The sequence below is a fragment of the Amblyomma maculatum genome, chromosome 5, assembly GCF_055883805.1.
Source record: "Amblyomma maculatum isolate TAMU_Amacu chromosome 5, ASM5588380v1, whole genome shotgun sequence".
Lineage (NCBI taxonomy): Eukaryota > Metazoa > Arthropoda > Arachnida > Ixodida > Ixodidae > Amblyomma > Amblyomma maculatum.
In genome coordinates, this window is record NC_139348.1 from 72,996,486 (window position 1) to 73,009,835 (window position 13,350).

Consider the following 13,350-nt stretch of genomic DNA (forward strand, 5'->3'; position numbering starts at 1 on the left):
CCCAGTTTATATGGGCCGTGTTCTTCGTCTTGTATTCGGATGAATGATTGCCGATCTGAGAGAAATTGCTTGATGTACTGAAATGTGTTATGTCCACAGTTCGTCTGGGAGAGATGTTGCAGTATGATTTCGTGTGTGACATTGTCGAAAGCCCCCTTCAAGTCAAGGGCGAGTACTGCCTTATCGTTGAAGGGATATTCGACAGGGTTGAGAATTTCTCGGTCGAGTTGAAGCAGAACATCCTGAGCGGACCTTTGCGGGCGGAAACCGAACATGGTGTCTGCGAATGTATTTTTATTTTCCAGAAACCCAGACAGCCTGTCCCGCACCATGGTCTCCATCAGCTTTCCCGCACAAGACGTGAGGGAGATGGGGCGGAGGTTGTCTGTGTTTATGGCTTTGCCGGCTTTCGGAATGAAAGTTACCAGGGCGGTCTTCCATTCAATTGGTAGAGGTGCCTCACCAACCCAGATCGAGTTGATGAAAGCGAGGAGGGTTTCGTAGGCGGGGTCGGCAAAATTGGCAAGCAGTTTCACAGTTATCTTGTCCCGGCCCGGTGCCGTTCCTCGTTTCATTTTAGCCAGGGCCGCCTTCAGATCATGCAACTGGAACAGTTGATCCAGATCCGCGTTCTCTGAACCTGCATAGGAGTACGCGGGTCCTCCGGGGTCCTGCTTAGTGCAACGATACTGGTCGCGCAGTTTGCCTGCTAATTTTGATGTATTTCCATCGAAGCTATGAATAGCTCGTTGGAGATGTTTTTGTGTCTCGGCGCGGGTTTGAGTCGGGTCAATTAGGGCACGGAAAAGGCGCCACGTGCTCCGGCTCGACATTTGTCTGGCCGCCGTGTTGCAGCGGTCTACCCAATTTGAGTCGGCGAGTTGGGCCGCGTACTCTGCCGCTCGCTGAGTGAGCTCGGCGATACGAATTTTGAGCTTTCTGTTATGTTTTTGGCGGCGCCATCTGCGGACGAGGCTGTGCCGCGCTTCCCAAAGGTGCAGAAGGTGGTTGTCCACCTCTGGAGTGGCCTCCGAGAGCTGAATTTGTGTTTCCACCGAACGAAGATGTGTAACCAATCCTTGTGCCCACGCGTGGTATCCTTGTTCGTGGATAGAGGCCGAATTGATGTAGCTTTGCCGAAACTTATTCCAGTCGGGTAGCCGAGCTTGTGCGTGGGGTCTTGCCAATGGTTTAGTTCTTACAGTGGTATTGATAAGGCAGTGGTCACTACCGAGGGTTTCCTCGGTGTTGATCCATTCTGCGTGTACAATGTTTTTGGTAAAGGTGAGATCCGGGCATGTATCCCGGGTCACTGAATTACCCATCCGCGTTGGATATGCAGGGTCAGTGTGAAGAGTCAGGCCCAGCGTGGACGCGAGTTCCGCTAGCTTGCGTCCCCGCTTCTCTTCACGCACGTATCCCCAGAGTGTACTGTGGGCGTTGAAATCACCCACAATCACCAAGGAGTCCCTGCCCGCAGCCTTTAGAGCGCGGCTAAAGAGTGCTGCGAACTTTACATTTTTGAGTCTGGGGGAGCAGTAGATGTTGAGTACGTGGAGTGGCGCATCTTGTTTCTTGAGCGGACGAAGTGTCACCATCACGTAGGAATATTCATTGTCAAGTTCTAAGTCAACTAGAGTAGCCGCATAATTTTTATGCACGCAGATGCAGGAAGAGGGTCCTGCTGAAAGGTGATGTAATTTGTGAGGGTGACGCCACTCCCTGGCTCCTGGAGGGCAACCACCGCGGGAAGAGAGTTGAAAGTTGAAAGGTAAAGTCGGAGATCCGCCCTCTTTGCGCGGGAGCGGAAGCCCCGACAGTTCCATTGGACAATTTGGACGGGGGTGGCCGAATTGGTTCTTGGGGAGCGCCTGATCTTAGGGCTGCTCGCCATGGTCATTTAGGCTGAGGAGGGGTTGTATTGACGCTGCTCCGGAGCCAACACTCGCGGGAAGGGGGGCATCCTCCATACCGGAGAGCGAGCAGTTGTCGTCATCGTCTACCTCAGGGGTGCGTCTAGAAGTTTTGTTAGGACGGCCGGGTAAGGGACCGCCGGGCCTGCGCGAGGAGCGTAAGAAATGCGCAATTTGTTTGGCAATCATCGCGGGGATTGTCTCTTGCAATTTGGAGATGGCGTTGACCATCATTGAAATTTGATTTTCTATGGCAATGAATCGTGCCTCCGTGGCCCCGAATCGGGCCTCGAATGCTGCCTCCAAGCTTGTTACCGCCTTTGGCACCACGAGCTCACTCTCCATTACCTCAGCCGCGGGAGGCGAGGGCGGAGAAGACTGGTTAATTTTGGATTCCAATTCGTTAATTTTCTTAAGCAGCATCTCGTTTTGGGCCCTGAGTGCTGCTATTTGATCTTGCTCGGCGCTACGCGCCCTTGGGAAGGGAGTGGAAAGGGGGGAGAGAGAAGCAGCCCCACCCGAACCGCTCACCTGGTGTCCGTTTTTGACTGCGTTGACCCAGGTCCTGGTATCACCGTGCGTTTCCGTCGTTTGTTTCGCCAGTCCGCCGTGTGGTGGCGACACCTTCGATGGTCGTTTTTCAGCACCTCCTGTAGGTGGGTTCTCGATGTTGGTGATTTCCTGGCGAGGCTGATCGCCGGGAGGCCCAACATGGCGGCGTTTCTTCTTGGGCGCCATTTTTTTTTTCTTTTTTATCTTGGGTGTGCGGAATTGTGCCGCACAGTCGCGAGAGTTGGTGACATGGGAGCCACCGCACACAGAACACCGCGGAACACAGTTGTGAGGAGCCCGCACCCCCTCCACTAGCGAAGCTTGGAATCCGCAGAGTCCACAGGTGTCAGACTGCAAGTTTGGACATGCGTCCGCGCGATGCCCGACGGCCCCACACTGGCCGCACGCAGGAATAGTTTTGTAATAGTTTCGCCCAGAGACGACCATGTTGTCATAGTGCACGTAACGGGGCTTCTCTTTACCCGCGAAAGTGATGCGTGCCTTGTTGGATGTTCCGAATTTCCGGATTTCCAGGATGGTGCCGGCGCGCCAGCACACTCGGTCTTGGAGAGTTTCTGTGGTGTCCGAATTACGGACCACGATCACGCCGTGGCATATGTTGCCGCCGTCTTGTCTCAGGTAACCCCGAAGCGGGATCGACCCCTTCTCGGTGTTTACTGTGAAGTCCCCGATGAGCAGGTCGGCCGCCTCGATGTTCGGGGTATGCACAATGATGATGTTTTGTTCTCGTGAGGGTAGAACGGAGACGGCGCTGGCCCGTTTCAGCCCGAGGTACGCCGAAATGGCAGTGCCGTAGCCAGTTTCCGTGAACGCCTCGTGAAGAGAAACACTTTCTCTGGGCTTTATGACTATAACGTTGTCTTCGGGAGCCGGTGTAGGTATTGGACGCGGCTTCCACTTCGAGAACGCCTTGTCCTTGCTTCCCGTGGCGCGCGTCGCGGGAGCGTTCATGTTTCCGACCGACGAAATGGCGGCCGGGGCGGTGCCGAACGCCGCCATCTGGGCTTTGTCTTGGGAGCGGCGTGCAGCCGCTTGAAGTAAAGCTTGACTCTGAATTTTCGGAATAACCGTCGAATTTGTATCTCCGGTGGCGGGTACCGAGGTCCACAACATTGCCTCAGGGTCGTAACCGCGTATTTGTTGCGCGGTAAGTCGCCATTTTTTCCTCGGAGGGCCGATTCCGCCAGGCCAGGCGTCGGCGACGCCGTTAGGCTTAACGACGGCGCCAACGTGGTCGGTCGAAAACTGGCCGTAGATTTGAAGAAAATCGGCCTACCTGGACGACCTTTGTATCCAGTTGTTCCGCTTGATTTTTCGGATCGATCGATCCCGCCGGGTGTCTAACAAACGCTGGGGGTTGCGAAGTAAGGGTGCCTTGCGGCTGGCAAACGCCTTCGTAACCAGTCGAATCCTGTATTCGACTCCTTGCCTCCACTTGCGGAAGCACGAGGAGGATACCCTTGAGGTGATCCTCCGAAAAATCATGAAACGTGCCCTCGACCTCCCAATCTCCACCTCCAACAGTCGGCTCATAGCCCTAGGGGTGGTGAACACTTTCAGGGAGCTTCGGGAAGCACATTTGATGAACCAATATACCCGCCTCACACAGTGTCGGGTCGCCGCCTTCTTGTCCGGCTGAACATTCAACATAAACAGTTCACAAAGGAGAGGCTCCGCATCCCAGAACTCTGGAGACGCGCCCTCAGAGTGGGGCCTCTCCCTGCCAACATGTCACGAGAAGACCATAATGGGCGGCGCCTGGCGCGGGCGGAAGCCTTGGCCCGCCATGATGGCAACAAATCAGGTGTGCTCTACGTGGATGCCTCAGGCCCCCATCCGGGGGGCTGGTACACGGCCGCTGTCGTTCACAACGGGAACACAGTCGATGGCCTTACATTCAAGGCCAAATCTATAACACACGCTGAAGAGGTAGCCATTGCACTCGCCGCCTCAGACCACACTTCTAAATATATCATCACCGACTCACGAGGGGCTTGCCGGAACGTCGCCCAAGGGTGGACCACCCCCTTAGACTATAGAATATTTCAACATTGCTGTCGGGACACGGACCCCGCGTGCCGATATCTCGTCTGGGCTCCTAGCCACCAGGGTCTTGCAGGGAACGAGGCAGCAGACGCAGCCGCCCGCGCGCTTTCTCTCCGGGCAGTTTCCTCGGGACTCGAATCGGCTGAGGACATCGATTCCAATCCGGCCTACACATTCAAAGATATTGTAATTTTTTATCAAAACTCGCATCGCACATACCCTAACCCCTGCAAAGGGTTAGGAAAAGCGAACGAGAGGCTGCTCCTGCGCCTCTTCACTAACACAATGCTGTGCCCGGCAGTACTTCAACATTTTGACTCCCAATTCACTGGACAGTGTCAGTACTGTGGGGAGGTGGCTGACACCTACCACATGGTACGGGCCTGCCAACAAAACCCATCCCTTCCCCCCATCGCTAACCCTTCCCGGGAGGACTGGGAGGCGACCAGGCGGCTGCTGCGACCTACAGGCCCAAAGGGCCTTAAAGGCCCACTGTCCACCCTCCGGTCGAAAATATTTTCTTCCCCGGTGACTGTGAGACTTCGCCCCTAGAACGCAAGGCTGCAAAATGTTTTTGAAAAGAGTAGCTAATAACGCAGTAACAGCCACCGCAATCACCCGATTCTGTCATGCCTCTCTCCTTCAATTCCCTCTCGAAGGTTTTTCACTCTCCTGCCCGAGGTCGTCTAGCCTCCGCAATAAAAATTCCCCTTCCTCCTCCGCGTTTGGCGGGAGGTGGGGCGTGGCTCTCCGCGAGCGCAAAAAAAAAAAAGAAACGGTCTAGGGAGTGCGCGCCGCTGGATTCAGCCTTGCCGTGGCGAGGGAAAAGCGCGCTGCGAGCGATAGACACCCATCCTTCTCCCGTCAGTCAGCGAGACGGACCAATTGACGTCGTTCCCGGTACGTACGTCATTATCGTGGCCCGTCCAGCCAGCGCAGGAAACGGGGAATCTGGCTTCCCGGAGGAGAGCATGAGATAGCTTTGAATTGTATTTTCGATGCTTTGCGGCGCGCGTGTCACTGTAGCATTTTGCACAGACTATCTCCTGTACCTGATCGAAACACTGGGCTCCTTTGCTTAAAAGGGCCTTCCCTGGACAGTGGCCCTTTAACGCGGCGTGCGCGGGCGGCGGCAACCGCCAATGGGGCTCTGACTAGGGTCTCCACCCAGTATTATAAGGCCGAAGCCCTTAAGGCTCCGCGTCAAACCTCCCAATATGAAATAAACGTTTTCACCACCACCACCTTCGTTTCACCTCAATTGAAATGCAGCCACTCGTTAACAAGTTTACAGTGATGCAATTCCGTGAGTTCAGTACAGCAGTGCAGACACTTCTTTTTGAATCCCTGTGGAACACCATGCAAGCCAGATTGAAGCGAGAAAATGACCTGCAGCAGGTGCGCGGCGTATGCGTTTGCGTCAGGATGGTGCACGCGCAACCCTTTTAACTGCGACAGCGGGACCCTTTCATAATGGGCGGCTATTTTTCGCATGTAATGGGTGGGGACTGGATCTCATTACATAACACTGCACAGATATATAGAGTAAGACTGATATATTGCCATATATAATATAGCTGGCCGGTTAAAGCATGACGACGCTTTTGAACCGAGCAGCTTTTAGGACAAAATGTTACCCATAATATACAGTGTCAAATCTATCGTTGTTTACTGCGCCGGTACTATATCGTTTCCTGACTGATGTCAGTCCAAAACTAGAAAGAAAATTTGTGGAGTTTAAGCGCTGCTTAAATAAGGTGTTGTTGTTGTGGTTGGTTTGGCTGTATGAAGAAGGAAAAGAAAATGTACGGGCCTGCTACTGGCTCTGTAGCTGAGCCACCTCCGCTGCCTCGTGCGGACAGAAGAGAAAAAGAAGAGGAGAAAAAAAATGACGGAGAGAAAGACGCGCGCCGTTACAGTATTAAGACTTCCCTTTTACTTGCGAACGTTACGAAGCAAGTGGAACTCGAATGTGCAGGGTTAATTTGAAGATATGCACTGTAAGGCGTTATGAAATTATAAACTTGTGCAACAGGCTGCTGGTTGGTTGGTTTGGTTTGTGGGGTTTAACGTCCCAAAGCGACTCAGGCTATGAGAGACGTCGTAGTGGAGGACTCCGGAAATTTCGACCATCTGGGGTTCTTTAACGTGCACTAACGTTGCACAGCACACGGGCGCCTTGCTTTTCGACTCTATCGAAAAGTGGCCGCCGAGGCCAGGGTTCGATCCCGCGTCCTTGGGAACAGTAGTCGAGCGCCGTAACCACTGGGCCACCCCGGCGGGGCTCAACAGGCTGCCTAGCGATTGGCAACCTTGTTTTTTTAGTAAAGATCATTGATGTAAAGACTCATTATTGAACATTTTGGCAGAACTGGGTGAAGGGTTAAATACTAACTATCTCTAACTAAATAAGCGGGTTTACGGAGCTTCTCACAAGCGCACACCTCTAGGAAAGCCCAGCACCAGGCCAGGGGACGCTTGTACTCATTTTTACCGGTGGGTGTCCAGTGGTGGGTTTCGAACCGCCTCCCGCAGGCGAGACGGAACAACGCAAACATTATCTTAATTCATAGAAAGGGGACGCTAAGGACTTCAAAATTTACAGACCGATCAGCTTACTGTCTACTACATATAAGGTATTTACCAAAATAATCGCTAGGGACAACTTTAGACTGCAGTCAAGCAAAAGATCAAGCAGGCTTTCGGAAAGGGTACTCTAATATCGATCATATCCATACCATCGATCAGGTGGCAGAAAAATGCTCGGAATCTAACCAGCCCTTATACATAGCATTGATTGATTACGAAACAGCATTTGACTCAGTAGAACCTCGGCGGTCATGCAGGCATTGCGAAATCAGGGTGTAGACGAGCCGTACGTGAAAGTGTTGGAAGATATATAAAGTGGCTGTACAGCAACCATAGTTGTGCATAAAGAAAGTAACAAATTTCTATAACGAAAGGTGTTAGGCAAGGAGGCACAATCTCCCCAGTTTTATTCACAGTTCGCTTAGAAGTATTCAAAAACTTGGAATGGGAGCAGTTAGGGATAAGAGTAGATGGAGAATACCTAAGGAATTTGCGATTTGCTGATGACTTTGCTTGTTAAGTAACTCAGGGGACGAATGGCAAGGTATTATTGATGACCTAGACAGGAAAAGTAGAAAGGTAGGCTTGAAAATCAATATGCAGAAGACTAAGGTAATGTTCAGCAGCCTCGGGAAGGAACAGCAGTTTACATTAGGTAGCGAAGTACTGGAAGTAGTAGGCGAATATGTCTACTTAGGACAGGTAGTAACCGCAGATTCGGCCCATGAAAAGGAATAACCAAGAAGAATAAGATTGGGATGGAGCGCATTTGACAAGCACTCGCAGAATATGACTAGCAGCTTACCGGTATCGCTCAAGAGGAAAGTATACAACAGTCATCTTACCTGTACTTACCTATGGGGCTGAAACGTGGAGTCTAACAAAGAGAGTTCTACTTAAGGTGAGGACAACACAGAGTGCTATGGAAAGAAAAATGGTAGGGATAACGTTAAGAGATAGGAAACGTGCAGTGTGGGCATGAGAAACATTTCGTTACTGACATTCTAATGGAAATCAAGAAGATATGGGCATGGGGAGGACATGTAGTGCGAAGAGAGGATAACCGATGGTCGCTTAGGGTAACAATCTGGATTCCAAGAGAAGGAAAGCGTAGCAGGGGGCGGCAGAGAGTCAGGTGGGCGGATGAGGTTAAGAAGTCCTCAGGGGTCACGTGGATACAGCTAGCACAGGACCAGATTAATCGGAGGAAAATGGGAGAGGCTTTCGCCCTGCAGTGGGTATAGTCAGGCGGAGGATGATGATGATGATCTATAACTAAAAATAGTAAAACACTAGTACGTATTGTTTGTACGCAGGAAACAATCCAATTTGTCATGTTTTTAGGCTTTGCTTTGAAGGCTATTTCTTAAAAAAAGAAAATCCTAAAACGTTTCGCCAAAATTACCGATGAGCATTCATGTTGGAAGGCCCACGTAAGCACCGCCAACAATACAATCTTTGTTTGCTCGTCTGGCTTAAAAATATTGTTGTTGTTGTGGCTCTAGAAAGAAGAAAAGAAAATGCTCGGGCCTACTACTGGCTCTGTAGCTGAGCCACCTGATTTATTTATATTGATTTGATTTATTTATAGGAAGGGAAAGGCGCGGTAACTGTCTCACTTGTTTTTCTGTGGACACCGCAACCGCGCAGTAAGGGAAGGGAGGCAGATGGGAGTGAAAGTGGAAAGAGGAAAGAGGAGTCGTAGTGGAGGGCTACGGAGTAATTTCGACCACCTGGGGATCTTTAACGTGCGCTGACATCGCACAGCACACGACGCCTCTTCGTTTCGCCTCCATAGCTGAGCCACCTTCAGCTCCGCTGCCTCGTGCGAACAGAAGAGAGAAAGTAGAGAAGAAAGAAGAGGGAGAGAAAGACGCGCGCCGCCACAACAGCCGTCGTCCACCACCTAAGCGGTGGCGGGTGCAATGACGACCTACAACAGATAAAAATTCGGTGGCAGGCTAGTCCCCGCTGCAAGCGGCGGTGACCGACTTGGCCCTGCCTCATCAGGGGAGAGTCTTACTTAAAAAAATGCTAAACATGTGGAATTAAGTACTGTTTGCTAGTCTTGTACATTACATCAAAAACAAAATTTGTTCATTGCGCACTGTAAGAACGCGACTCCTGCCATTGGTTGTTTAAAGCAAAAATTGTGCACTGTTTTATTTTTTTATTAAAATTTTAAATATTATTATTTAAATATTTATATGCCGTAATGTTGACTTTTATTTTACTTTTTTCAGCCTTGTCCGTTTTGTTTTATTTCGAGCGATGCTCCGTGCTTCATGTTTCAATTAAACACATTGGATCCCATGTTGCACTAATCCATGTTAATAATAATAATAAATTATTATTAACATGGGTTAGTACAACATGGGAACCAATGCGTTTAATAAATTACTATTAACATGGATTAGTGCAACATGGGAACCAATGCGTTTAATTGAAACATGAAGCACAGAGCATCGCTCGAATCAAAACAAAAGGGACAAGGCTGAAAAAGTAAAATAAAAGTCAACATTACGGTGTATATATATTTGAATAATAATATTGTCACATTAGGCGGTGCAACGCATATGGAAAGAAGAACGCATACGCATAAAGAAAGAAGAAGAAGACTCTCGTGAGTTTTGAAGAGAAGACGACGTTCAACAGCGTCGGCTGGTGCCTACAGAGAACGTCCGTTGGAAAGCCTTGCCTTCGGTGTCCGCCCTCTGCTACAAGCTGAACTACCCCGTAACACCTTGGTGGAGGTGCTGGGTAGTTACCAACCCGGACAGCCAACTGTGTTTGGACCATCGCACCACGCCGCAACCTGATCAATGTCCTCGTAGATCGAGTCCCTGTGCCCGCTCTCATTGACACTGGAGCCCATATTTCAGTTCTTAGTTCGTCCTTCCGCCAGCGCCTCAAAAAAGTTCTTACGCCCGCTAACACCTCTACAGTTCGCGTTGCTGATGAAAAAACTGCTGCCATCATCGGAATGTGCACTGCACGCGTTAGCATCGCCGGCCACCATGTCCCTGTGCTCTTCGCCGTCCTTAATACTTGTCCTCAAGACGTGATTTTAGGCCTAGACTTTTTAACAGCCCATTCCGCACTCATTGACTGTTCCGCCGGACTTCTGCGCCTAGCCCTGCCCCATTGTGTTCACGACCCCAGTGCTGACCAATCCCAGCCTCGCCTCCGCTCCAGTACATTTACTCGCCTACCTCCCGAGGCAGCAGTATACGTGCCCATGTCACCTTTTCCCTCCCTCCCTGACGGCGACTACGTTGTCAACCCCATCACCGACGTCACTCTACAGCGCAACATCGTGCTACCTCATAACATTGTACACGTCGAGAATAACCTCACCTACATTCCCGTACTCAACTTCAGCATGTCTTCACAAGTTCTCCCGGAGGGCATTTTCCTTGCCGAGCTGTCGCCTTTGTCCACCTTTACCATTTCTGCAGTGCTGTCCGACCGTCACGCCGACGTACCTGGACAACCTGTCCCATCACATAGACCGGAGGACCGCAATCTCAGCCATGGTTGCCTCTGACCTGCGTCGCGAATATGCCAGCGCCCTTGCCGGCTTTTTGCGGTCATTCAGCGACATTTTTGATTTCGGTCACGGATCCCTGGGCCAAACGTCCGTCGTCACACATCGTATTGATACTGGAGATGCCCGACCTATTCATCGACGGCCTTACAGAGTTGCTCTTTCCGAACGCAGGGTCATTCAGGACGAAGTAGAGAAAATGTTAGCAAGCAACATTATTGAGCCGTCGAGCAGCCCCTGGGCGTCTCCGGTAGTACTCGTCAAAAAGAAAGACAACAGCTGGAGGTTTTGCGTTGATTATCGACACCTAAACAAGATAACAAAGAAAGACGTGTACCCTCTTCCAAGGATCGATGACGCTCTCGACTGCCTGCACGGTGCTAACTACTTCTCCTCGATCTCCGTTCTGGATATTGGCAGATCTCTGTTGACGAAAGAGATCGTGAAAAGACGGCTTTTGTCACCCCGGATGGCCTCTACCAATTCAAGGTGATGCCTTTCGGCTTATGTAATGCCCCTGCGACATTCGAGCGTATGATGGACTCCCTATTACGCGGGCTCAAATGGACCACATGTTTGTGCTACCTCGATGACGTCATCGTATTTTCATCAACCTTTGAAGGCCACCTCCATCGTGTTTCGGCTATTCTTGGCGTCTTCCGACGAGCTGGCCTTCAGTTGAACTCCAAGAAGTGTACCTTTGGTCGCCGGGAACTCAAGGTCCTAGGGCATTTAGTCAACACCCATGGCATCCAACCGGATCCCGACAAAATTCGTGCTGTAAGGGATTTCCCTATACCGAAATCTAGCAGCGACGTGCGTAGCTTCCTCGGTATTTGCTCATATTTCCGGCGATTTGTACCAAACTTCGCAGAAATAGCCCGTCCGCTCACGCAGCTTCTGAAAAAAGAGGTCTCCTTTACCTGGGGCCACGAACAATCGGCCGCCTTCGTCGCTCTTATTGCCCACCTCACCGGTCCGCCAGTGTTGGCTCACTTCAATCCGTCAGCGCCCACAGAAGTGCGCACCGACGCAAGTGGTCATGGAATTGGTGCCGTTCTCGCACAACGTCAGCTCGGGTTACCCCGCGTCATCGCCTATGCCAGCCGACTCCTCTCTGCGGCCGAACAAAATTATTCCATCACTGAACGTGAGTGCTTAGCCCTAGTTTGGGCCATTACAAAGTTCCGCCCTTACTTGTATGGGCGGCCATTCACAGTAGTCACTGACCACCACGCACTGTGTTGGCTTTCTACACTCAAAGACCCTACTGGCCACCTTGGACGTTGGGCCTTGCGCCTTCAGGAGTACAATTTTTAAGTCTGGCCAGTTGCATCGAGACGCCGATTGCCTGTCCCGTCATCCAGTCGACCCGCCAAGCCAACCTGAATGTGACAATGACGCTTGCGTGCTCTCTATTTCTGATTTCTCCAACATTCGCCATGAGCAACGCCAGGACCCTCAGCTTCGCGAAATTATCAATCGCCTCAGCGCCGATCGCGATGACCCTTCTCTTCGTTTGTTTGTGCTCCACGACGGCACCTTATACCGGCACTATATGCGACCTGATGGCCCTGACCTTCTACTAGTAGTCCCTCAGCACCTACGCTCAGCCGTCCTTCAAGAGCTTCACGACGTTCCTACAGCGGGTCATTTAGGCGTCTCTCGCACATACGACAGTGTGCGTCGTCGGTTCTTTTGGCCAGGCCTATATCGCGCAGTCTGCCGTTACGTAGCTGCTTGTGACCGCTGTCAACGCCGGAAAAAGCCATCACTTTTACCAGCTGGACTTCTGCAGCCAATCGACATCCCTATAGACCCATTTTCTCGAGTGGGTCTGGATCTTCTAGGGCCTTTTCCACTGTCCGCGTCGGGGAACAAATGGATTGCGGTGGCCACTGATTACACAACACGCTACGCGGTCACACGAGCAATACCAACCAGTTGTGCAACTGATGTCGCTGCTTTCCTCTTCAACGATGTTATACTCGTCCATGGAGCTCCCCGCCAACTGCTCACCGACCGTGGCCGTTGCTTTCTGGCTCGGATAGTCGACGAGATCCTACGGCTGTGCAACGTTCGTCATTCTTTCACGACCGCCTACCATCCACAGACGAACGGGCTTACCGAACGCCTTAACCGGACACTGACTGACATGTTGTCTATGTACGTTTCTGATGACCACCGCGACTGGGACATAACGCTGCCATTTGTGACATTCGCTTACAATTCGTCGCGTCACGACACTACCTGCTACTCCCCCTTCTATCTTTTATACGGCCGTGAACCTCTGCTTCCTCTTGACAGCCTGCTCCCGTCTGTCACCACTGCCAGCTCATATGCTCGTGACGCCACAGCCCGAGCTGATGCTGCTCGCGTTTTGGCTCGCAACCGAATCGCAGCCTCTCAGCACTCCCAGAAACGTCGCTATGATTCCTGTCATCGCAACACCAAGTATTCTTGCGGCTCTCTCGTGCTGCTCTGGACTCCAGCTCGCCGCGTTGGCCTCTCGGAAAAACTTTCGCCCCGGTATACAGGACCCTACCGTATTTTACGACAAGTGACACCAGTGACATACGAAATTGTGCCCTTGCATCCCGTCCGCCATGCCTCTACACCACGCACCGAGACGGTCCATGTTGCACGCCTAAAACCGTGTTACATGGACCCTGGTTTGGACGC

At 51.5% G+C, this 13,350-nt stretch overlaps 1 protein-coding gene across 1 annotated transcript; it reads right to left on the minus strand.

Moving 5' to 3' along the window:
• Positions 1-1,833: 1,833 nt before the first annotated feature.
• On the minus strand, positions 1,834-9,128 carry LOC146188504 (uncharacterized). The gene is made up of 2 exons (XM_084605061.1): positions 9,114-9,128; positions 1,834-3,731 (listed from the first exon to the last, which is right to left on the minus strand). The coding sequence occupies exons 1-2, from the start codon at positions 9,126-9,128 to the stop codon at positions 1,878-1,880; spliced, it is 1,869 nt and encodes a 622-aa protein (XP_084461187.1). The 3' UTR covers positions 1,834-1,877.
• Positions 9,129-13,350: the final 4,222 nt, after the last annotated feature.